This window comes from Ostrinia furnacalis, unplaced genomic scaffold, assembly GCF_004193835.3.
Source record: "Ostrinia furnacalis isolate ACB-3 unplaced genomic scaffold, ASM419383v2 OfSCF0058, whole genome shotgun sequence".
In the NCBI taxonomy this organism is placed as follows: domain Eukaryota; kingdom Metazoa; phylum Arthropoda; class Insecta; order Lepidoptera; family Crambidae; genus Ostrinia; species Ostrinia furnacalis.
Window position 1 is genome coordinate 544,756 of NW_021130297.1, and position 27,517 is coordinate 572,272.

General features: G+C 39.0%; 2 protein-coding genes across 3 annotated transcripts; one reads left to right on the top strand and one right to left on the bottom strand.

Moving 5' to 3' along the window:
- Positions 1-2,356: 2,356 nt before the first annotated feature.
- Positions 2,357-27,041, bottom strand: ABCB7 (ATP binding cassette subfamily B member 7). 2 transcript variants are annotated; one of them, XM_028309463.1, is made up of 14 exons: positions 26,880-27,041; positions 26,658-26,772; positions 25,385-25,461; positions 24,278-24,485; positions 22,549-22,715; positions 21,040-21,169; positions 15,984-16,132; positions 13,402-13,576; positions 8,634-8,791; positions 7,919-8,082; positions 6,924-7,053; positions 5,548-5,676; positions 4,426-4,572; positions 2,357-3,959 (listed from the first exon to the last, which is right to left on the bottom strand). In XM_028309463.1, the coding sequence occupies exons 1-14, from the start codon at positions 27,033-27,035 to the stop codon at positions 3,747-3,749; spliced, it is 2,118 nt and encodes a 705-aa protein (XP_028165264.1). In that variant the 5' UTR covers positions 27,036-27,041; the 3' UTR covers positions 2,357-3,746. The 2 variants fall into 2 exon arrangements, with proteins under 2 accessions (XP_028165264.1, XP_028165194.1); XM_028309393.1 differs by having other exon boundaries at positions 25,385-25,515.
- LOC114356460 (lipase 1-like) lies at positions 18,438-19,883 on the top strand. Its single transcript, XM_028309696.1, has one exon. The coding sequence runs from the start codon at positions 18,658-18,660 to the stop codon at positions 19,837-19,839; it is 1,182 nt and encodes a 393-aa protein (XP_028165497.1). The 5' UTR covers positions 18,438-18,657; the 3' UTR covers positions 19,840-19,883.
- Positions 27,042-27,517: the final 476 nt, after the last annotated feature.

Here is a 27,517-nt window from a genome sequence, read left to right on the forward strand (position 1 = left end):
CGCGTTGCTATGCGACCGATAACATGTCAATCGATTGAAAACGTGATAACACTGGCCGATTTGTGTAAAGAGGTCGATTAAGGAATTTATTAAAGTTTTTACAAAAGTAGATTTTAGGTAAAATAGCCATTCTTCAGGCGATTTCTAGCTTACAGTATTTTAGGCAGATCTAACAATAGACCCTTGTAACTAAATGAACTTGGAGTAGGTAACCCTAAGAGTATGCGCACACCGTTGATTTTTCGTCGGCTGATAGTTTAATCGGGCAGTTGATCAGTATGGGCATGTATGGGAGTGCGCACACTACGCCGATTCGATTTGGCCGATTCTTCATACAAATTAAAATCGGGCACAACTATCGGCCAACTAAAAATCAACGGTGAGCGCCTACTCTTAAGCCTTGAACATTAGGGAACAAAATGTCAGAATAATTCAAGAGCAAACATGTCACGCATTATTTAGGGAATCTTAAACCCTACTTAACATGTGACACCGCTTTTAACTCTAATTACCTAAGTTATAGAAGTGTAGGTACCTAATGTAAACATAGGTAAGAAAATTCAGACAAATTAATCTTTGTTGGCCTGAATTCAGGCGTCTAGGCTGTGTCGCCTCCGAGTTATTTTCGTTTGAAATACAACTGATACATCAAACAAAGCAAATCTTATTTCCAGAATTATTCACCTAGAGAAAAATAAAATTGGGTCTCTTAGCTCGGGGCTAGACCCGCGTAATATCTGACTTTTTGTCCCAGACTATTGCGAAGCGAACCCCTCGAAAATGGTATAGCTAGCATCCCAGGAGTATTAGCTTTCAATTTTCTGTTCAAAGAAAATTTTTCGGTCAGAGCTCAGACTGCGTTCTTAGAACCTAATATTTTTCTTTTTAAGTAAATAAACCTAATGGCTAATACTCAGAACGAACAGTTAAGTACCACTATTATACAGGGTGTTCAGGTAAATGGGTATATGAGCCGACACTAGCCCATGTTAACATGGTCATATAAATGGTATGGTGAAGTCAGAAATTTGATATCATCATTTTAATTTTTTTAATTTTCATACAAAATAAATTTTATAAAATACGATTTGTATGAAAAATAAAATCATAAAAATGAAGATATAAATTTTCTGACTTCACCATACCATTTATATGACCATGTTAACATGGGTTAGTGTCGGCTCATATACCCATTTACCTAACACCCTGTATAATTCTAATTACCTAAGGATCTAAAAAAAATGTAACGTGACTTTATAGGGCAGTTAAGTACCTACTTAATAATTTTAAATATTATAAGTTTATGAATACTACTTTACCTTACCTAAGTTCGTAGTAAAGTATCAATCAAACCGTTTTACAGCGTCGTTTTTTTTAACCTTGGTCAATTTCAGCTCTAAATAAAATGGCCAAACAATTTGATTATTCCTGTTAGGCATCTAATTTAGTTTATTTAAAACTTAATAACAATCATCTTAGAAAAAGGATTAATAAGAATCGAATTCCCGTTCTATTTACGATTCTGAGACCAACCGCGAACAAAAACCACTTGTTAACACGGTCAGGGCTTAGGGATTTAATTTGTTAGTTGTTCCTATTTCGCTAAGCCGAGGGCTCAGATATCAATGAGCGATTACCGTCCAATAAACTGTAATAGCCTGCGTCACGCGGAACACGGGGTTACTGATAATGAGACTTATCTGCCAGATAAATTAGGGATCCAAATAAATAACTTGGGTCGAAACAATATTTATTATGTACTTACTAGTTGTGCCCCGCGGTAAAACTGTGTTAATCCAGTGTCAGCTAACTCCGTACCAAATTTTATTAAAATCGCTCCAAGTAACATAGGTACATTTTGTATGGATTGTGGCACAAATTGTGGCGTCTTTTTTTTTCGCGTGGCCATCGACCAAACCATGTTTTTTGATTACAAAATAGTGTAATAAACCAAACTTACTTTGACATGTAATACCTACCTCTTTCTTTCGCATTTATAATATTAGTAGAATAATAATTTAAAATATCAAGGTTTTTACATAGGTAACTTATTATGGAGGCGGTGCAAAATGTCTTCATTTTATGGAATAATATGAAAGGTTGAAGTCTTATTCCTATTTTTTTTACATTTATAACACCCAAAGAAAATTATTCTAAGAATTTCAACAAATGGGATGACCTTACTAAAGCTTTTTGTCGGTAAAAATAAAACAATGAATTGTAATCAAAATAATATACTTATTCAACAAATTATGTTCACTGTACAATGTACATAAGTATCAACGTACAATATTTACATATGAGCGGCAAGGGTTGCCTTTAATAGCAGAAGTGCTTACAGACATTTTATTATCAAAATAACATAAAAATAGATTAACCAAAATCTTATTATTTCATTGAAAAGGTAGAACAATGTTCGTTTATAATAGTAACAACTATTCAGTTTTTTTGTTACATACATAGCAGCTATGTTCAGAAGTATAATTTTTATTTTATTTATTAAACTAGGTATTTTCAGAACAACGATTTTGAACATGTTTATTTCATCTAATATTACTTGTGATACAATTTGATTTCAAGTTTAAGAGGTAGAGACTAGAATATTACAATATTAGGCCACGTAGACATGAGCTCATATTTTTTTTTCTTATTTTATGCAAGTATTTCTTCATGCCTTTAGTGACTGTGTTTTACAAAATTGTCTTAGTATAGAATAATATGTTTATTTTATACACTTCTAAGATAAATAGGGTGTAGTTTTACAAACAAATAGATTGTATAGCCTCAGCTTAACTTTCATTTGGAAAAATGAAATTTTGTGTAACTGCCTTTTATAGTTTCTCATGACTCTCATTGGCTACTTGAATATGCCTTCACTTTAGTCAATTTTGTTTTGAATACAAAAACATCGATCCAGTCAACTTTAGGTTCGGGCTTAGCCCGAATATATTCCAAATTCTTTAGTTACAACACGCTCAAAATTTGCTCCAGATTTTATGCTCAATAGATGAAAGGCAATATAAATAAATACAACGAAAAACATAAATAAATAAAAATGTACACAGCGCCATATACTTTGCAACAGGAGTACCAAAGTGCCAAAGAAATGGACATACATAAATACTTTTTGATACATAAAAAATACCGAGACTGATGTATAGTCTCTAATAATTATTAGTGCGGTGCGGGCATCGAACCCGCGACCGACACACGAATCACCAAACTACAGACAGCACGTCAACGTAAACATTGTAGCATCTTACATAACTTTAATAGATGCGATTTTGTATAGGTCGCGTAGCAAAACTTGAGGCGATCATTACAAGCTAAGATTTAAATAAAATAAATAAATTTGGACAATTTCACACAGCGCCAACTAGCACCAAAGTAAGCAACTTATATGCTTGTTATGGATGCTAGCTTTTTTTTTATCCACAACGAGGAAGCTCTTGGCCTGTATCTCACCTGATGGTAAGTGACGATCAGGCCGAAGGTGGAAGCGAGCTTCACTCGGAATCTTCAACCACGGAGGAACTGGCTATATTACCACAGAGGTACTAACGTTTTGCATATTCTGATTCTGAGATATTTTGTGTTCTAAATTCAAATATTATATCAGTGTAAGTGTTAGCCTCAAGATTCGTTGCGCGACCTATATCAAAAATGTATGGTCTTCATTGCATTGACTGTACATGTAATCCGAGCCAAACAGTATCAAAATTAAATACACTTTATCAACGTATCACTCATTTCAAGGGTATATCCTTGTTCTGTTTCTCCCACAGCCTGTAGTACAAGGACTTAGGGTTGTTTATTAATTCATGGTGTTGTCCTCTCTCTGAGATGGATCCGTGTTCCAACACTAGTATTTCGTCGGCGTCGGCGACTGTGGATAGTCGGTGTGCGATGCAGATTGATGTACGGCCTACGGTTGCCGCTTTGAGCGCTTGGAGAATCGCCTGGAAGGAATAGTGGCATTAAAATCTTTAATCTTGCATTCTAAAAACATAAAGTATTCTCAGAGCCACAGGTTTTGCACCAGGCTAGCTTGTATCGCAGTATCTATTCCATACCATGAAATCCGCTATCTTTGCCATTAAAGAGGTATCTTTGATTGAAGCAAAATTAGCAAAGCTGGTAATATTTTTTAGTTTGAAGCAACAAAGGTTAGGTGTGGCAATACCTTGACACGTGTGTTGTCCAAACTAATTCAGTAGGGAATTATGACTTAGACAAGATTGATCAGAAGAAAATGAGTTTTAAGTTAAGTATCAAGTCAACTTCTCTCCAGTGAAGAAGACTATGAAACCTCAGCAGCAGCCGATATATTATCCTGAAGCGGTTCTAAAGCAAGTTATATTTAGGACGTATACAAGTGTCTAAAAAAGGATTAACTACTTATGAATTTGAAACAAATCGACTTACGTGCTCAGTAAGTGAATCCAGACTGGATGTGGCCTCGTCGAACACGATGATAGGTGCGTTCTTGAGTATCGCGCGTGCTATAGCCACGCGTTGCTTCTCGCCGCCCGATAGTTTCAGTCCGCGTTCACCCACTTGTGTGTCGTAGCCCTGCGGACATGGTATACGTTAATAAAGTAAAGTAAAAGTATTTTATTTGCCAGCAAAAAATTTACAGTCTGTTTATCTAGCGGCTGCTGCACTAAGCTGTGCTTGTGTCGCGGCAGCCTTAAGTAACACAGGTTAACAATGTTGAAAAGTATAGTGAGGACACAATTGTGAGAGCAATTAACAGTTATTAAACTCTTAAGATAATTATAATATTTTTACTTAGACTAAACAAAACTGAACAAAAAGTAAATGAGGTAGTGTGTGTGTGTGTGTGTGTGTGTGTGTTGTGTATTGTGTGTTGTGTGTTGTGTGTAATGTGCGTGTTATGTGTGAGTAAAGTGCTGTGATGTTATGTAGTGTGTTTAAGGCTATTTATAAGGAGGCTCAGCGCGGAAGTAAAGCTTCTGTGTCCAGATGCCTGCTTGATATGGACAGATGACTGGTTAGTAGCTTATGGTGATCTAAAAAGCGATGATAGCACTACGATGAAAGTGACAGACTGCCGATTCAAGATTCGAAGAACACCGAGTTGAATTTGATCCTAGCTGACCGCTGTACTATGTAATTAAATCACTCCTTTCACAAGCATAAATTTAGCACTGCTCGAGCGGTCATAGTAGACAGCTTGATGTTTGGATTAGTAGATATTGAGAAAGAAAATACAATTTTTGGCTATTGCGTACAACATGAGTATTGGGACTTTACGGACAAGACGTTCAAGATAGAATCAAATGGCGGCGCATGATTAAAGCCGACCCCGGGCAACGGGGTAAGGCGAGGCAGAATAAGTAGAAGAAGAAATAAAACTACTACTGAAGAAACAGGAAACTATTGAAATTATCATCATGGAATATGACGATACAGAGATGAGTTGAAGAGCACGAGCTGAACGGCTAATAGTTAGTTCACAAAACGATGTCTATTTATTTATATTTGGGATGCTGTTCAAAAATATAAAACTACGTGATAGTTTACCTTAGGCCAAGTCTTGACGGAGTCATGGAGCTCGGCCATCTTGCTAGCTCGGTAGACTTCTTCGGCCGGCTGCGACAAGTCGCCGTAGTGTAGGTTGTGGAATATCGTGTCGTGGAATAACACGCAATCCTGGAATCAGAACACAATATGTGAGGTTGACTAAAGATTCGGGGGAAGCTTGTCAGAAGATCTGAAGAGGCAATAATTTACCTGTGTTTCAGTACTTTAAAGACGATGTTATGGCAGTAATTTCTCTGTATTTCGGTGATATAATCGTGGCTTACGCCATCTAGCGGACTTTGCGAGTAACTTGAGTATATTGTGTGAAAGTTGGATGACAATTTTTTTTTCATTTGTATAGACTGCCCAAATTTTTAAAGCTTTTCAAAATCAATGAGTGTAAAAGATATTCAAACTTGTTCAGATTGTTCTCGCACTTTTTAAATTTATAATAGACTAGCGACCCGCCCTGCTTCGCACAGGTACAATGTATTATTAAAAACCTTCCTCTTAAATCACTATTTAAAAAAAACCGCATCAAAATCCGTTGTGTAGTTTTAAAGATATAAGCATACATAGAGGCAGACGCAAAATGTCATTTCCATAAAAATCTTAAACCTAACCTAACTTTTATTTCTTCTTTACTTTAATGACTTAGCGGGTAAACTAATCAACAAAATTAAAACAGGGTAAAAATATCATAACATTTTGTGCTTTTGACATTATGCGCCTAAACCCAGCGAAGCGACTGTTTTATAATATGTAGTGAAAATGCCTTATTGTTAAAAAGCAGACATACAAACAGATTTGCAATTTTCACTAATATTCCGTAGCGATAAACAAAAATCCGTCAAGGTGTGAAATCTACAGGGATACATGTAAATCGTCTCAACAACATAATCTCCACTCCACTTCTTTTAGACGATGTAATAAATATCCTTGGGCATTTAACAATAAGCATTTTTTACAAGGTGGACCGAATCATTAAGGTAGCAGAAAAGCGCTGGACGCAGGCCGCTACTAATCGATCGAAATGGAAAGCATTGGGGGAGGCCTATAAGCCAGACCTACGTCATTTTATAAAAGCTGAAAGTTTGTCAGCGTTTGCTCCCAATATAGGATGAGAAGAAATTATGAATTTGGGTCATCGTGGCTTTGGGAGCTACCATAAAAAAATTGTCTGGCAAGGAGTTGGAACTGTCAAAACTGTCTGGCTTCATAATTCACCAACATTATATCCTATATTGGGAGCATACGCTGACAAACTTTCAGCTTTAATAAAATGACGTAGGTCTGGCGTTCACTAGCTCGTAGTCTACTATGTTCAGCAGTGGACGTCCTAAGGCTGAAATGATGATAATGATGATGATGATTACCTGTGGAACGATAGCGATGGCTTTCCGTAAACTGGCCAGGTCAATATCCTTTATGTTCTGTCCGGCGATCGTGATCTGCCCCGACTGAGGTTCGAAGAACCGGAACAAAAGCCGCACCATTGTTGATTTTCTGAAATTTAAACATATTTATTTAATAAGAATAGTAGCAAGTAATTCAAATACGCTTCTTTTATTGACAATAATATTTTTATACAAAAACAAATACATATTATCGGTAAATATGTCTACAGGGAATGAAGGCATTCAGAATTTTTTATACAAGAAAATATACAGCCAAATATTTCAATGTGAAAAGAAGGCGTTCATAAATTTTTCTACAGAGAAAAATACTCGTATCGGAAAATACATCTAATAAATCGTTTAGTTCATATTCTAATAGTTTAACGACATAACCAAAATCTATTTACTGTCAGATCGTTCATGTACAACATTTATAGGAATGTCATAATTTAATTCCAACCTTAAAGTTAATATTCCTTCGAAATAGAGCGACAACCACGAGCTGTCAACGAAACCGATTTTAGGATGTTTTTGGATGTGTCAGTTTTCAGGACTATTTCGCTGTTTTGTACAACAAAATCAATCACTGAACCAGTCACTACGTTTCTGAAGCACTATTTACTCCCGTAAAATTTTGCATGGCGTTTTAGACATTTGAAGAACAGACTAAAAAGATGCGTTTTTAAAAGTGAATTTAAAAATTATATTTGCACTTTTATGTAAAAATATCAACGTTTCCCGATTAGTTTTTATGAAATCTATTAAAGACATGCATTTTTATATATTTTCTTACATGGAGTAAAATACCCTATTGTCAAATAGTTTCGAAAAATGGTTCTGTTACGCGAATCACGCATCTCTTTTTATCACAGTGTTGATGCTAGTGACATCTCGCTCAGTCCTTTGTTGCTCTATTCCGTTATGTAAATTAACTTTATGATTCCGACACATAAATATTAGAAATTAATACATACCCGCTACCAGAACCGCCCACGATGCCAATCTTCTTGCCAGCAGGGATGGTGAGGCTAAGGTTGTTGAATATCGGCTTCCCGTTGATGTATTTGAAGCTGACATCTTTGAACTCTATGGTCGATGTCTTTGTGTCCACTATTAGGGGTGGAGCTTTGTCTATTTCCTGGAAGAAAGACAAATTAGGTAAAATACGTGCCAAAAACATAAAAAGAATAGAACTATGTATTTTCTTACTAGGATAAAAAGGTATATAAAATGAAGTCGGTTAATAAAATAGGACTATATCCGTCCCAGTTCAGGACACATGTTTTACCCCAATAGTGGAGTGGCTCAGGTAGTCAACAAATAACTTTCAAATATTATGTAGTACGTATAGAAAGTTTTATTCGCGAAGGTATTTTAAAAATGCCTACTCAATGTCGTCAACAATATGGTGTAATTTAGCTTGTCTCAGAATCGAGCACTGTTTCGTTTACATTATGTCAGTGATCAGTACTATATAATTTGGTCCGTGAGCACGTAGAATTTTGTTCAATGACCCCAAGCTACCCATCCTTATCGCTCGCGCGTAATTATGTTGCTGTCGCGCTCGCACACTCACTGCGGGCGCCCGTCGCACAGTCGCGAGCGATAAGGATGGGTAGCTTGGGGTCATTGGACAAAATTCTACGTGCTCACGGACCAGGCTTTAAGATAAAACAAGTGGTACGCTACCTTGATCCTTGACTGCACGGTCATAAGGGTGAACATGGTCTGCATGTCGATGAGCGCCTGGCGCACCTCGCGGTACACCGAGCCCAGGAAGCCCAGCGGGATCGACAGCTGGAATAGCAGCCCGTTCACCATCACCAAGTCGCCTACAGACATGTTGCCTGCAACGTAAAGGTGCTGCTACAATAAACCGCATTGTTGCACAATCTACACGGTGTTACTTTGCATTCTTGCCATATTTACAGAGGTCACTGAAAAACACAAATCAGTAAAAAATAATGCCCGAAAATTTTGTTTTTTAATCTTGAATATTTTATTGGCGACGGAGACTGTTTACCTTTTATTAAATAACTATTGCAATCTATTGTGTTTGAAATTCTTTTTGACACTTGTAAAAAGCTGACGCCAATCAATAGGTTTATTCCAACTGCTCCTGTTCAACGTGCGAAACTTCAAACTGGTTAGTTCCAGTTTGTACTGCAAAACCAAATTAACTAAAAACTTAATGTCCTTTTCTTAAGGGAGTCCCTTGTTTATCTAAAATAAAGGTATTGTTCCCTAATTTTATCTCTGTGAAAATGGCAAGGATGCAATGTAACACCGTAAGCCTTTGGGGTTCTTCTTCGAGCATAGGCCTCCTCAACCTTCTACTTGCATCCAGTTTATTCCAGCTTGTTGCCGAATGTCATCTGTCCATATTTAAAACGGTATTCCTCTGCCGCGGGTGTTATTGCGGGGTCTCCACTACAAAGTCTTTCTGACCCAACGATCGTGATCGCGATCTCCATTTACTATGAATAAAGTTAAAAATCGAAACAATAACTCCGCCAACCGATGGTTCTACCTCTTTTCCCTTTGCGTTATACTGCGCTCCTTCTAAATTTATCTATTCCGTCCCTTTTCAATTTTAGTAATTCCCCTCTAGAGATCACAAAACGGTACTTCAAGTCAGGCTGCTATCACTGATAAGTGCGTCAATTCTTTTCGTAACTTCGCCTTATTGTGTGCCAGGAGCGCGCTAACCCGCGCAGTGCGATCCAGTCACTGCAACTACTCGTGAGGTCCTGGTGTAAACAGGTCCTCGCTCCGCTCTCTGTATTGCATCCAGCATTTTCTGTCAAGCTTCATCATAGAGGTTACATTCCCAAAGTGCGTGATCGCGGCCTCTTCGAATTCCTCGCCGTATACGCACAGTGCCTACTCGCACAGCGTCAGCCTATGTTGGCACTGTCTGAAGCAACCGCGTCCAGTTAACGATTGGAAAACAACGTAGTCCGTTTCCACTCAGCCGAGTGACAGCCTCATTGCCACAATGGGAAAGAAATCGAAGGGAAGGGATGGGGTAGGCAGACTATTGGTCGTTACGAAGGGCAACGGTAAACCTCTCTCTGACTCGAAAGCGTATAAGAAAGAAAATAAAGAAATGAAAGAAAGCAAAGAAAGAAAACAAAGAAAGAAATAAAACAACAAAGAAAATAAAGAAAGAAAAGAAAGATAAATAATTAATTAGGTTCGAATAAGGTTACAAGCCTATAAATTCTTTTCTTGCGCTCCCTGCCTGCACCGAAATATCTCTGACGCTTAGCACCATTTTATCCTTGGCCGATCTTCGATCACGGCACTCAGATTCATTAATTCTATTACTGAGAACAGTACAGCGTCATGTGCAGCTGATCTTCCCGGACATCTCTGGTGCCTTTGACAATGCGTGGTGGCCAATGATTTTATTGAAGGCCAGTATACAATAGATTTGAGTTATTCCACAAACCGGCGTCTGGGTCTCTATATGGGGGCTCAGACGTCGTGGAAGCAGCACAAAGGGATGTCCTCAGGGATCAGTAATGGGCCCGATATATGGAACCTACTCCTCAACGACCTCCCGCTGCTGCCGTGTCCTGAGTGGGTACACTGAATAGCGTGCGCAGACGACGTAACGATTGCGATCGCATTGCGAACGTTACTCAGCTAAGTGTGACCCTCGACGAGGCTAGGTCCTATGTGCCGTATGCGAGATTTGAATGCTGCCAATGCTTTTGGCAAGCTATATGGGGCGTCAGATACCCGGCCCTGAGTGTTTTGTACGCAGGCACTCATGTGGCCAAACTGACATACGCTGCGGCCGTATGGTGCCGATGCTCGTCGACTTTTGATGAGAAAGGTGGTTGGAGGGTACTCAGACACCGGCGCTTATTGTGCGGGACGAATTGTGGAGGAGGGACACCAACTGGCCCCAGGGAGCGCCGGAAATTGACCACCGTTAGAGAGGATGCTGTTGCCGTTTGGCAGGACCGTTGGGATGCAAAACATTGACGACACTTGCTTGTATTTCCATACAAAATCTTTGATCTACGTTTTGACAGTTTTAAAAAGTGCGTCAATTGATTGGTGGTGTCAAATAGTTACTGAACCAGTTCTTTCCCATCGTGGCGGTGAGGCTTTCACTCGGTTGGGTGGGACCAGATTTCGTTGTTTCCCAATTGTTAACTGTACACGGTTGCTTCATACAGCGCCTACATAGACTGACGCCGTGCGAGTCGACACTGTGCGTAAGCGGCGAGAAAGTCGACGAGGCCGCGATCACGCACTTTGGTAATGTAACCTCTATGATGAAGCTCGACAGAACATACTGGATGCAATACAGAGAGCCGAGCGAGGACCTGTTTACACCAGGGCTTTACGAGTCGTCGCAATAACTGGGTCGCACTGAGCGAGTTTGTACACTCCTGGCACACAATGAGGCGGAGTTTCGAGAAGAATTGACGCACTTATCAACGACTAGCTTTCCGCCCGCGGCTTCGCCCGCGTGGAATTTTGTCTGTCACAGAAAAACTTTATCGCCCGCGTCCCTGTTTCAAAAACCGGGATAAAAACTATCCTATATTCTTTCCCGGGACTCAAACTATCTCTATGCCAAATTTCATCAAAATCGGTTGCGAGGTTTAAGCGGGAAAGCGTAACAGACAGACAGACAGACAGACAGACAGACAGACAGACAGACAGAGTTACTTTCGAATTTATAATATTAGTTGGGATAGTAGCCCGACGCGAAGTTCCGTTTTTCGGTGTCAAGCCCCATAAGAGGGAGAATTTCAATGAGAAGACGTACGCCGTGAGGCAGGTAGAACCATGGGCTCATTTATTTTTTAAAGGAAAATCTACAGCATGTTCTTATAAAATAATTACATGTATGCGCAAATAATGCCAATTACAGCTTTTCCTTAGTTACATAGTAAATGAGAGTCGGATACAATTACAGTATACCTAAGCTAAAAGTAGATTGTGTTGGCGGAGGGATTATCCGTGGTGCATATATTTCTTAAGGGTTACTATAACCTTTGTTTTGTCACCTGTCATCCGCTTTGCACTGGAGGGAAGTCGAACCTTAACTTCAAACTCCTCTTGATTAATTTTGGAAAAGTTTCACCTGGCCTTTCAAACTTGACCTTCACTGGATGGGTTTTTATTGGCGGTCAAACTGTAGATCCTAGTTACACAGGAGTTGTAGTGGTTTCCCACCACACTAGAGGTGGTAATAGTCCGTATACCTATTACGATGATGGCTGTTGGGGCAGAAAAGTTCTCGAGTGGCAACCACTGGTCGAAAGACGTAGCGTGAACAGTCCCACCACTAGGTGGACCGACGACCTGATGAAGGTCGCGGGTAGAAGCTGGATGCGGGAAGCGAAGGGCCGGTCGTTATGGAAATCCTGATGCCGATGGGGCAGCAAGGTTCTGGAGTGGAGGTCACATATCGGAAAGCGCGGCATAGGACGTTTCCCCACAATGTGGACCGACGACCTCATAATGGAAGTGGGAAGGCGCTGGATGCAGGCCGCCACCAACCGGCCATTGTGGAAATCATTGGGGGAGGCCTATGTTCAGCAGTGGACGTCCTATGGCTGAGATGATGATGATGATGATGACCACGGGCCGGAAGTCAATCCGGTGAAGGTCGCTGGAAAAATCTGAATGCGGGCAGCGCTGGACCGGTCGTTATGCAAATCCTTGTGGGAGGCCTTTGTTCAGCAGGTAACGTAACTTGGCTGAAACTTGGCTGAAATTAACGAACCTGTAGGAGTTGCAGTGGTGTCTCACCACACTAGAGGTGGGAACAGTCCCATATACCAGTAGAAGTTGCAGTAGTTTCCCAGTACCCTCTAGGGTACTGGGAAACTACCCCATCTCTAGATGGGACCTACTCCCATCTCTAGATGGGAACAGTCCCGTATACCTATAGGAGTTGCAATGGTTTCCCAGATCATAGAAACTAAAGGGAGATGTGACAAGGGCCGGTGTCGCAGGCGTCGCAGCAATATGCCCAAAAACAGAACACAAATGGCTCGTGACAGCAATGATGACAGCAGCGACGTCATTATTTTTGCTTGCTTGCGTAATACTAAAGATTATTCGAACGTTGAGTACTGATATCGCAGTGGATTATAAGCACATATTGTGATTATTTTGTGTGTGAATTTCGAGCGTGCTGGCCGAAGTTGAGCAGCGTCAGGCTGGAGCCATCTACAGTGGTGTTTCACACTAGAGGTGGGATCAGTCTCTAAAGCCTGGTCCGTGAGCACGTAGAATTTTGTCCAATGACCCCAAGCTACCCATCCTTATCGCTCGCGCGTAATTATGTTGCTGTCGCGCTCGCACACTCACTGCGGGCGCGCGTCGCACAGTCGCGACAGCAATATAATTACGCGCGAGCGATAAGGATGGGTAGCTTGGGGTCATTGGACAAAATTCTACGTGCTCACGGACCAGGCTTTACCTGCGGCGATCTCGTTGGCGGCTAGCAGCATGATTGCGCTGAGGCCCGCGCTGAAGATAGCATGTTGACCGAAGTTCAGCAGCGCGAGGCTGGAGGCAGTCTTCAGCGACGCCTGCTCGTACTTGCGGAGGCTGTCGTCGTACTTCTGGAGCTCGTATTGCTCGTTGTTGAAGTACTGGAAAGTTTAGTCATATTGATTCCTCAAGTATATGTTACGGTTAATGTGATAAATTGAAAATTATTAATAATAACCGGTTATTATGAATAATTACCGACAGTCGTGGTAAAAGTGATAAATTAATCACATTTAACAGTGATTATTTGATAATTCAACCTTAGTACTAACAAATTTCATAAAAGAGAACAACATCTTGTGTACGTGCTCGTGTACAGCCAAACTTTTGAACGTTTTGATATCATATATTACTATAATTTGGCATAATGAGTTTGGAATGTTTCTTGCATAATATTACTTTTCCATGATGCCTATAACATAATGTTTTGTTTTAAAGTGAAAAATAGGTTAGGGTGCGGCGGGGGTGGCCCTTGGGCCACCCCTAAGCCGCCTATTTAGTTTTATACACACATAAATGACCTCATATTAATCACATTTACCAAATCATGCGGTAATTATTCATAATAACCGGCGATTATTCATAATTTTCACATTTATCACTTTGACCGTAACATATGTTACGGTTAATGTGATAAATTGAAAATTATTAATAATAACCGGTTATTATGAATAATTACCGACAGTCGTGGTAAAAGTGATAAATTAATCACATTTAACAGTGATTATTTGATAATTCAACCTTAGTACTAACAAATTTCATAAAAGAGAACAACATCTTGTGTACGTGCTCGTGTACAGCCAAACTTTTGAACGTTTTGATATCATATATTACTATAATTTGGCATAATGAGTTTGGAATGTTTCTTGCATAATATTACTTTTCCATGATGCCTATAACATAATGTTTTGTTTTAAAGTGAAAAATAGGTTAGGGTGCGGCGGGGGTGGCCCTTGGGCCACCCCTAAGCCGCCTATTTAGTTTTATACACACATAAATGACCTCATATTAATCACATTTACCAAATCATGCGGTAATTATTCATAATAACCGGCGATTATTCATAATTTTCACATTTATCACTTTGACCGTAACATATACACTAACGCTCGTATTAAGAATAAGAATACTTTATTCAGCATAAAAAAAATACAGTATTCACAAACGATACTTGCTTACGTGAAGCAGCAAATCGAACGCACAACGTTGAATAGAGCTCAGGGTGCATAGTGTGAATTTACATCAAACGCATTACATATCGACTGCGTTAAAAAAATCGTTCTTGAAAGTTTCCGCTAGGGGCGCTGAACAATTTGCGTTCGAATGCGTTTGACGTTAACTCACAAAACGAACCGTAGTTCGTACCCACTGTGATTGGTTTATGTGTCACCATGTGCATCTACGCACACTGTGAGACCTCATAGTAATGTTTGTGAATACGGGCGTAAGCGTAGTACGTGATACAGTGCTCCAAACATGTTTGGTACATTGCTCATTCGAATTCCCTAGTGGCACCAATGATCGTTTCATATTATAAAACGCGCTTTAAATACAAAAACGGGTAGCCGATATTCAACAACCTAAGCCTTCATCATTCCGGCTGGCAAGATAATTAGCATTGTGGATGAATCTGGTAGCGGATGTTTTATCGATTTTATATCAACACATTATTGGGAAAATCCAAATTTCGTTTGTCCTGAGAATGCCTGGGTAAATTATGTGTTTTTTTTTAACTATGAATTTATTTTGACATTTTAATACGTTTTCTTTCTTCAGTTAGTGTCTGAGGTATGGGAGTGGCACAGGGGGATGTTTTTGTAACGTCAAATGTCAGTGAGACTTCAGATTCATATGCTGTCACGTCATAATTATGTCAATGTCACTCTCGTGCCGCTGCCATACCTCAGGCACTTAGTTAAGTGCTAAAGCTATAGTAGTATTAATGAATCAGTACTTTTACCTACACAACGTATAGATCGTTTCATCCACGAAGACGCGCCCCACCAATTTTTAGTCGAGGGAAGCGCGGGGTGCGAAGAGTTTGATCCGAGCAATCCGTAAGGCATTATTGTAGTGTGCGTGTGCACTCATGGATAGTTTAGCGTGTACCGATAAATCTACACTATCTACACTAATATTATAAAGAGGAAAACTTTGTTTGTTTGATTGTAATGAATAGGCTCAAAAACTACTGGACCGTTTTTAAAAATTATTTTACCATTCGAAAGCTACATTATCCACGTGTAACATAGGCTAAATTTTATTTTGGAAAAAATAGGGTTCCGTAAAATATGTAGATAATATAGACAATGCGCGCAAATCCGCGGGCGGAAAGCTAGTAATAAATAAATAAATATCCTCGGACATTTTACACTACGCCGCTAGCCCCAAACGAAGCAAAGCTTGTACTATGGGTACTAAACAACGGTCTCTCACTCAAATATTCGCGAAAGAATGGTGACGCGCGTCTTCGTGGATGAAACGATCTACATACTTCAAGTCACAAACCTTGACAGTCTCGTAGTTGATGAGCGAGTCGATGGCCTTATTTCCCGCCTCGTTTTCGGCGCGGTTCATGTACACGCGGAACTTGGTCCGCCATTGCGTGATGGCTAACGTGAACACCGCGTACACGCCTACACAACTCACGGCCAGACCTGCACAAGAGAATGGGTTATATTTAAGCTAGATGAGCGCCGTGATAAAATCTTATCGATGATTTTAGACGACAAATGTATGGGCCTATCGCGTAAAATCGATAAAACGGCGTGATAAACGCTTATCGCGGCGCGCGTTACCCCTGTAGTCCTAGGATGAGGCCTACAAGGGGTGGCGAAACTTTATAATGTTCCCGTTTTTTGCAACGTTTTTCCGATATTTTTATTTTCTTGTATAAAATATTCTGATCGTCTTTTTTCCCTATAGACAAATTTCCGAATGTCTTCATTTCCTGTAATCTTTGCCACTAGTATAATAAAAATAGTGTCGTGAAATTCACAGTATGTCTGTGTTCAACATCGAGGCTTTATATTTCATTGCAAAATTGCAAAATGCCGAGGTAACATACAAATGTTATGGTAACCTCTTAAAGAAAAAACGTTTCAATTTTTTTTTCGACACACGTCGGCCACCCTACATGTACTGTGAAAATTATGTAAAGGCCACGCTCTTAAATGTTCCGTCGCAAAAAAATGCACATTAGTAAAATGTACATTGAAATATGTGATTGTCACATCATGACAAACAGGAAATTTTTGTTATAAACAACCATGAAATATCTTGCGAAGAGTTTCAATAAAACCTATTTAAAAAATATAAAATATGACTGTACTTGTTATATGACAGTACTTTACTACATTACGAGCTGGTCTGAGTCTGAACATCGGGAAAAAAAATTGCCATCGGGAAAAAAACAATTCAAGTAGGTACTCGCTACGTGACAACAGCTATCAAAACTATTAGATAAAGTGATGTGTAGAAAGCATAATTAGAATACAAACAATTAAACTATGCGATGAAGATGTATAAACATCTGTTTCAACATGCGTAATATGCGTAATATCTAATTTTTAAAATTTTAACTTATTTAAAGTATGAAGGTAATAAAATTAGGGTTCCGGTGCTCAAGGATAAATAAGGAAAATCCGATAGAGTACATTTTGTGATTTATAATCCATATTTTTTGGAATAGGCTAGTTTCCTAAAAAAAATTTTATATTTCCGTCATGTTTAATATCAAAAAATATTGGACACGTATATTTTTATTTGTCAATCAAACAAATAATTACATAGTTATGGTGCGTTGAAGTTCCGCACGACGTCACAACGTGCGGCACTTTTATGCACGCATTGACGTCACGGGCCTCTTCTTATGAACTTTGGCGCGCTTTATCTCTTTAAATTTTCATTAGTTTGAAAAAGTGAAAAATACGTGTAGAGTATTTTTTGATAAGTTAACTGACGGACTAATTAAAACTCTTGCTTTTTGACCCAGGAAACATCCCTATTGCATTTTGCATCTACCTACATGTTTTAGGATACAGGATTATGTGTAATAGAGCGAAAAAATTGAGTATATGATATATTTTTATGCCTTATCAGGATAAAAATAATTAAATATGAAAAAAAAATCTTAAGCTAGGCGCAGACCACCGACTTTTAGTTGGCCGATAGTTGAGTCGGGCTGTTAATCAGTATGGACATGTATGAAAGTACGCACATTACACCGATTTGATATCGGCCGATTCTTCATACAAATTAGAATCGGGCCTAACTATCGGCCAACTAAAAGTTGGTGGTCTGCGCCTAGGCATGTAAATCGATTAAATTACTAATTCTGAATTGCTCTTAAAAATTTAGCAACTGTTTGCAATGTCACCCTGTATACTTTCAATCAAATAATGACTGAACAATGAACAGCAAATTAGCAAAATTTAGCTCACTTTGAGCGGAATGCGATAGTTTAAGACCCCTCAGACGCGATTCCGATTGGTTTTTCATAAATTTTGTCGCTCATCAATATTCGAGACAGTAAGTAAGTTAATAATTAAACAATTTGAAAAACATCTGAACATATACATACATATTTCGAAACCAAATGTAATACTAAAACCAAAATGAACACAATCTGTCTGTGACACTTTCATTTTTATAGCGCTGAACATAAAGAGCCAGTGTATTTGCGGTCACCAGTTAGCGCCACCAACTCGCACTAAGCGTTTCAATGACTCTTTTATAATGCGAACAGCTAGGGACTGGAATTCGCTGGCCTGCTGCTGTCTTTCCCAAAGATAAAAGATATGATCTGGGCCTTTTCAAGCCGAGAGTGAATCGGCACTTACAGGGCAGATTATGTATCATCCTAGACTGCATCCCACTTAACATCAGGTGCAATTGAGGTCAAATGCCTTGTTATGCATAAAAAAAATAAGTAAAAAACTTTTTTAAAAACTTCCGGAAGTTTTCAGGAATAATTTATTAGAAGTGGCTTTTGTTACATTAAATGTACTCTATAAATCTATAAATTCTCAAAATTAATTGACTCGTGCGAAGTCGGGGCGGGTCGCTAGTTTCAAAACTAAATTAAACAATTGTTATAATAACTTTGCAAGTACGCACATAGTATAAAAGGGCCATGTGTTTCGGCAGATGCTTTCTATAGTCGTAACAATAGACAACGACCATGTATTTGAGACTGCTACTTTTCGCCGTAATAGCGGGCGACATTTTCGTACATTCGCAACTGAGCGTCCTGTCCGGCCTTGAAGATGCGGCATTGACGTATACCGGACTCGCTGCAAAGTACGGTCATCCGGCCACCACTTATAAGGTCACCACCGAGGATGGATATATCCTCACACTCTTCAGGCATCCAGGGAACACCAGCCGGCCTGTTCTCTTAGTCCATGGTAACACGCCGACGTCGGACTGTTTCATAGACAGGGGTAAAGGCTCCTTGGCCATCACCCTGGCCGGACTCGGCTACGACGTGTGGGCTATCAACATACGAGGCACGCGCTACTCTCGCAGCCATGTCACGCTAAACCCCGACACGCAACCGAAGCAATTCTTCAACTACAGCTTCTATGAGGAGGCCGTTTACGACCTATCGGCTACCATCGACAGGGTTTTAACCGAAACCGCCCAAAAAAAACTGACCGTCGTATCCCACTCGGTGGGCACGACGCTCTTATACGTCCTCGGCTCGGAAAAGCCGGAGTACAACGACAAAATCAACGTCGGCATATCTCTCGCGCCGATAGCGTTCCTGAAAAACGTGAGAGGATACGCGGGCATCATCCTTCCGTATCTCCTGGAGATCACGAGTCTTTTCGCGGACCTCGGTATAGAGGAGGTGTTCAGTTACGAGAAAACCGGAACGCTGTTGAGGTTGATATGCGACGCGCAGCCTTTCGGATACGAGGTTTGCGTCAAAATAGTGTTGTTCGGAGCCCTGGGCGTGGATTCGAACGGTTTCGAGATGGCGTACACACCGACGTTTTTCGGGCATTACCCCGGCGGTTCGACGCGGAAAATTTTCCAGCATTTGGGGCAGGTGTACAAGAGGGATAAGTTTGCGAACTTCGACTACGGAGAAGATAAGAATCTGCAGTTGTACGGGACGAGCGAGCCTCCGGACTTCGATCTGAGCAAGGTTACTATGAAGACTGCTCTCTTCGTCGGCGAGGAAGACTATTTGGGGACCGTGAAAGACGCGGAGCGCTTGAACCAGTCTCTGCCGAATGTCGTGTACTACCAAGTGATGCCGTACAAGAATTTCAGCCACACAGACTTTGTGTGGGGCAGGCAAATGGCTCAAAATCTGTTCCCGTACTTATTGCCCGTTATAGATAAATACACATAATTATTTTTTCAATTATAGTCCTCGCTGTATTGTTTTAGACTTGAACACAATTTCTACCAAGTAGTTTTTTGTGTGAAGCATACAATAATTCCGCGGCTTTTCAAATTGCATTTAAATAAGGCCGCCGAAAGTCACCAAGCCGCGTGCAAATGGCGTCGTTTTAATACTGATGTTTTATTTTTTATGTATGAACGTGTATAATAATAATAAATAAATGTGAATTTTTTCATTCACTTTCCTAAGACAGAGTTATATGGCAGGGAAAGTCGTGTAATTTTATGTTAATAAATGTTATGTTTTTGTTTGAAATACTTTGTGTGTGTGAATTTCTAATGCGACACTGAGAATTCGGCGCATTAGTTGGCATCTCTCTAGAAATCTATGGTATAAACCTTGTGGTAAATGGTAGCAAGCTATATTTGGGACGTGTGTGTATAAGTGCCCTACAAAGGGCCTATGTACTGAATAAACTACACTCGGCATCAAATAAATCGTACCTCCCGCGACAAGCACTTTCAAACGTATGCATCCCCACTTCCCACCAATATTGGTACCATTTAAAAGCCTAGTACTAAACTTCATTTCATTAAAGAAAAGGTTTTTACCCCCAAAATGTGTCTTTAGAAGGATCCAGAGTCACTTCTTCAAAAAATAGGTAGTTACGCTTGAGCCAACTTTTATGGCTATAAAACTGCTAAGTTGGGATTAATCGCTATCCATCTGTTAAAGAGTACACGTGTGATCATTATTTGGTTTTATAACCATAAAATTTGGTCTAATTGATCCCAGAGGTGAGCCCAAAGTGAGGTCTTTTTTCAAGTTTTTCAAGTCACATTTATTGTACATGTTAATCGTTTATTAGGAAATTAAATGTGTTTTTCTTTAAGGATATTTATTGGGCTTTCAAATAACACCAATATTGTTGGGGCACCATGATTGTGTCAGTAGAAACGAGTTTTCCTGTAAAACGTAGGTGGGCCGATTTTTGTGATGACCAGTGTAGTTCTTACAAATCGTCAAATATTTTGCTCTTAAGGAGCCTCTAAATATCTCATAATATTTTTGCCCTACCAGCGCTTCGAGACCAACATTTGGCAAGTGCTGAGAAGAAGCGCCGCAACAAACTCAGTCACCACTGTCTGCAACAAAGGGCCTATGTACTGAATAAACTATTTGAATTGTAATTTGTGCCGACGTTACCTGCGAAAGCCATGCCTCCTTTGAAGCCGAGTATGGCCGAGACGAGCGCCAGTTCGAAAATAGTCGGCACCACGTTGAATATCATCGCTGATAACACGAAGTTGATGGCGCGCGACCCTCGGTCTATCGTCTGAAATTATATACACACATACGTCAGATAGAACGCCTGAAAATAGTATTTAGCAATAAGAAAAAATAACGTCACTTTTATGTTGGATAGAACATACAAAAACAGAACAGAACAAATCTGTAGGGCAGTGATACCACCTACAGTCTTTATAAGTTGTAAAACGCCTACACTCTGTGTAAAGCAAAATGGAAATTCATGCACTTGGATTAATATTGAATTCGAAGCGACTTAGTAGTCGTAATTTTCAATAAATTAATATTGAATAGGTTTTGTGGCTAGAATGAAGTGATATTTTGTTTGTCACATCTTATCTCCAGTGGGATTCAAACTCGATATCGGAAATAGCTGTCTGTGCACACGAACTTATAAGTAGGTTTTCTGGAAAGTTTCGCTTTTTAGCACCTGTCTTAAATCTTCTTGACTGGCTGTCTAAGTGATTTTCCTGTATTCAGTTTCCAATGTTCCTGTTCTGCTCTGTCGGAACCACACGATTAGTTTCATAACAAAGTCTATTAAGCTTCAGCCAAACCAACGCTTGCAAATCGCGTCGACGATGGCATTGGTCGCGCGTCCTGTCTTTTAATCACCTTGAACAGCGCGCCAGTCTGCCTTCCCAGATGGAAGCTGAGGTCCAGGTTAGTGAAATGTTGGATGTTTATGAGAAATAGTGTTTCAGCAAACAGGCTGGTTCAGTAATTGATTTATTGGTAAAAAAGAGTGAACACAATGAGGGCTATCGTTTTTATACTTAACAGTTGGCACCCCTGGCGATTGACAGGACCTTACTCTACAGTGGCGCCATCTTGATGAGTGCAAATGCGATAGTCCTCCTACCACTTTCGCGCTCACCAGTTGGTGCCACTGTCTTCTTCTTCTTCTTTTTTTATGGCAACGGCTTGGTTTTGAGAACCATGATTTCGCCAATGTCACGTAAACAGTTTTGACAAAGTAACAGGGTTTACAAAAAACAAAAATATTTAACGTTTCTAATAATAAGCAAAATTATTATTTGTGTACCTATAACAAAAAAGACAACACAAATTGAGACACCACAAATAGATACATAACATAGAAATTAAAATGTAAGGAAGGGGGTAGGTGGGACTAAGGATTGGGAGAGGAAAGAAAAAAATTCGGTTACCTACAAACGAATTTTGCGGGATTGAATGAATTTTGATAGTAGTTTCAAAAGCGGTGGGTCCATAGAATTTAATAAACATTTAATTCGCTACTAGCAAGTGACAGGACCTTACTCTACAGTGGCGCCAACTGGTGAGCGCTAAAACGATAGCCCTCATTGACTGACACACAAATGACATCCAGTGTCTATTCCGAAGGAATATTAACTTTTTGCTCAGTACTCTGCCTGGTATCAGTACCTTGGACAGCGCCCCAGTCTGCCTCCCCAGATGGAAGCTTAGGTCGAGGTTATGTAGATGCGTGAACACGTTGCAGGCCAGCCGCCGGATGGAGTGCTGCGCTACCTTAGCGAACACCGCGTTACGTAGCTCGTTGAAACCAGCCGCTGTGGCTCGGGCTATGCCGTCTGGAAATTATTGGGTTAATGATCATTGATTGTTACAAACTGTCTCACTGTTCACCACGGCTTTAACTTAACGGATGTACTAGGCTATGAAATTGATACCATCACTACATATTTTATGTAGGGTGGGTGCACCAGTCCCACACCAGGAACCAGTAGTACACCATTTCTAATTTCACATTAAAATATTAACAATCTGTCGAATTTCCCGCCACTTTTGATACGTTTGGTAGCACTGCCGTACTTCTACCAATCATTAGTCATAAATAAAAGCGACAAACACGACTTGGTACGATCTGGTCAACCTTAGGCACATTGCAACTTTCCACATTGATTGTTCAATAAAAATAAACCTTACAGCTATTAAGAAAACTGGAATAAGCTACTTGATTCTATGATAGACAAGGAGTAGTTAATTCTTTTATTGCAATGATTGTTGTAATAATTGAGTCACAATATCAAAATTACTTTTAAAATGTCGCTTATTCGGTTTGTTACTGGTACACCCACCCTAGTATAAAACAAAGTCGCTTTCCTTTGTCTGTCCGGCAGTCCCTATGTATGCTTTGATCTTTGAAACTACGCAACGGATTTTGATGCGGTTTTTTGTATTAGCACAATAATAATAAGTACTACGTACAGAAGTTTTACTTCGCGAAGGTATTTAAAAAAAATTATGCTCAATGTCATTAACAATATGGTGTAATTTAGCCTGTCTCAAGAGTCAAGCACCATTTTGTTGACAAACGTCAGTGATCGGCATTGCGCCGAAGCTATAGGGCTGACTTCGGTAAAATGATGTGACGTGAGGTGCCAAACTGCGGAAAATGGCGGAGGAAATACATGAATTATCATGAATAATATTAACTACTTATTTATCTCAGTGTCTTGAGGCAACTTAAAAAAGTACATTCTGTGTTTTTATTATTTAGACAGTTAAATACTGCACAGTATTTAGTACACCATTTTCTTTATTTTCTTCTATCATACACAAGAATACGCGTGCGTGAGTCAATGTTCGCTCGTATGTGAGGCCTTGTTGAACAGTATCCTGTAGGTGGGCCATCGTGCGTGTTTTGTTTTCGATGTAAACTCGCGGAGATGAACAGGCCTGGTATTAGATAGAGAGTAATTCAAAAGGAAGGTTTATTATATGTATACTTAGCACCCGTACGAAACCGGGCGGGTCGCTAGTATTAGGATAACTGAATAATAAATACTTCAATGAGACAAGATTTCAAGCCACGAAACATTTTGACATTGTCGATGCGATAAGTTACTGCAGTCCCCGCCGGTATAAAAATAAGGATTTGGGGTTCAATAATTGTTTCAAGAATTAAGTTCTGATGATTAAAGAGAGTGGCAGAATAATAGAGACAGAAGTCGAGAAACTCGACTTTGTAAAACACTCATCATTTCCATTGGAAAGAAAAGAGCCCCATTTAGATCTTCAGCATACAAAATGAAGTATAAATCTTATTGACAAAACCTTTCACCCAGAATAAAATATTGCTACATCAACGACAGAAGCTAACTTAAAGGTTCAATTTACTATAACCACTCACATCCAATCAGCAGACTGAAGGCAGCAGTGCCTAGCGCTTGAGGCACGGTGGCCATTCCAAATAAAGCATCCCCCGCTGGCGTCGCGGTGGCCATATTGACTTCGTCCACCGCGTACTTGAATAAGAACGGCACCGATACGTTCATCACCTTCGCTCCGAATAGCAAGGAAAGGGACAGCATAACCCGGTTCCTGATCATTGCGTTGTCCTGGAAATGAGATATTGTATTGAGTTAATTAGGAGCACATCAAAAATGAATGAATAATTTGCCACTTTACAATGACTGCACTAGAAGAAAAAGTATAAAAAGTTTTATGAATGAAGTGTACTAAGTGTTCTACATCTAGATCCATAGAAATATAATGCGGTTCAAAATAAGATACTAGCTTTTGCCCTTGGCTTGGCCCACATAAATAACATGTCTGTTACAAAAAAATACTTTACTTTATTCAAATGTTTCTCGCATGGACAGACTATTTCCACCACTTCTCAGTGCTAACCCATAGGTACATTGTTCTCAAGTGATGGTAGGGCAAGCTATATTTGAGTCATACATATACAAGTGTCCTGCCATAAGTGGGAAAGAGCCTCAGTACTGAATAAATTTCTCGTTTGATTTGAGACAGAAACTAGACTATTATAAAGAAAGAAAGAAGAAATGTTTTTTCAGTATCATCGACAATACGCTTCGACAAAACTACAACAATACTTAAAAAATTATTTATTTATTTATTTTTGGGAAACATACAGTTACAATATAATTTAACTTAGGTGCAGTAAGAAAACACATAAACCAATTAAGTTTCCACAGTTAAAAAATTATTTGACAAGTAATTACAGTGATACTGAAAAGGTATCCAAAATCCATAAATCATAATTATTGAGAACTAGCTTTTGCCCGCGGCTTCACCCGCGTGAAATTTAGTTTATCACAGATCGTCATAAATTATAGCCTATATGTTAATCTGGGTTATAAACAATAATACTGTATTTTCATCAAAATCCGTTCAGTAGTTTTTGCGTGAAACAGCAACAAACATCCAGACATCCAAACTTTCGCATTTATAATATTAGTAGGATAGTGTAACAACAATAATTTACGCTCACCTTCGGCCATACATATTCCAACATGCCCCTAAACATGTCCACTCCGGAAACTGGTTTGGCATCCCCCAGGTTGATATCTTCACGAGACAAAACAGATGCACCTGGGTGAAAGCAGTCCCGTTTTTGGATACCTAGGGATAGGACACCTCCATCAGGATAGCACGGATAGTCTAGGAAGGGTGAACACAGGAAGGATGCAAGCGGATGTAGAAGGATGCGTGCGGGAAAAGAACTGCGTTTCAACCAAGTATTAGTAACATAACAGCGTAAATTAGCAGACGGTGTTGAATAAACAAAAACAATACACAACATAGCGCTATGTTTTTTGGATGGCCAAAACCACTAGTTTTTATGCTACTACTATTTTATTTTACAAACACAAATAAAAGTAATGTAGTGCTAAGATAATGGAAGGCAATAGCAAGTACATATTTTAAAAATGATATTTCTTTAAAGCTACTAAATACAAGCTGAGACTCTCTTTAGCTCTCTTACTTTATTGATTGGATTGGGATAGCCCAATAATTTTAATTGTGTGTAATTTTAAATTGTATTGCATTTTAAAGTTAATTTACTTTTCAAACCATTAAATCAATTTTATTTTCTACAAATATTGTGGATAGTCAGTATAGATAGATATAGATCGTCTGTATGAGAGGCTACATGACTATCAGGGAATTAATATAATCATCAACAGGCATTTTGCATAAATCAAAAAAGCTCATCTGTATCATAGTACTCAATAAGTAAGAAAAAACTAATAACAGAGATAAGGAACACAATTACAGTTAGTAAATAGGTATCTACATTGTGATTATGAATGTTTATTATCATAGAATCAATATTTGGATAAGGTCAGTTTCATACAGGCAACAGGACATAAGACTAGATTTTAGTTGCAATATAGACCTTATCGCAACTATGTAAGAAACAGTGTTTACATTGATGTGCTGTTGTAGGTACATACATACATTCTAACATTGATTTTGAACAGACTATAAATAAATACCTATACAAGATATTATTATGTATCAAGAAGTATTTAGTATCAATGTCATATTATTGAGTACTTCCACAAAAAATACTATCTGAGAACTTTTTACACATATATTGCTGATAATGAATTTCGTACTCATCCCACAAGGTCAAGACCAAATTATTACATTATGTAACTCCATGAATTCTACAAAAAATATCCTTGAATAATTTTACGTGTATTCTGTGAATATATTTTATTATAATAAGAACCAAAGTTATTAGTTTATTTACATACCAACTGGAATTTTTCCAGTTTTAGGTTTGTTTGCCAACACTGCCGCCAATACATTTTTCGCTGTATCTCCACCTCCAGAGGCACCAGTACTGCTTGGAGGTGTTGTTGAGTAAAACTAGAAGAATAAAATCACGTTATATTAGCATTTTAAATACTGAAAACTTAAAAAATACGCGAAAATCACTAACATAGCAAAAGACATGAATGGAACCAAAAACATACCCTGAAATAGCTCGTAACCGCGCATTGCTTACAAATTAAATTTAACTGTGGTTTGTTTAGAATTATAGATTTATGATTATTAGACGCTTTTGTAAATTTTACATGATTTCGAAATATTTTGTCGAATTTCCTGTTTGACAGGAGCGCGGCCGCCATGGTGGCACACTGACAAGTGTTAACGATGTTGCCACCATAAATAATAATCATAATAGAAGAAATGAGTAAAAAATTAAGAAAAACAGAAAAAAGATTGCAATAAATTATTATAAAATTTGTTCATAAAAAACGAATAGCTGTGCCTAATATTTATTAAATCTTGTTATCTCATTATCATCACATTCAAATCTCACATATAAATTCGTATGATACACAAGTGATCAAACTCGTTCGTTAGCTTTGTTCTTGTAGTAACCATAGAGAAGTAGTAACTACTTATTGGTTGAACTTGAATGCATAATAATTAGGTAAATATTCAATAAGATCGTATGGCATGAAGTAAATTAGAATTATGTACTTACGTAGGTACCTACTAGTGCTCGAGTTAAAAACTTAAAATAATTGAACCTTAGACCTAACGCTCATGCATGACAGTTCACTCTACCACTATGCCATAGGGTAGTTAACTAGCATAGATAGGT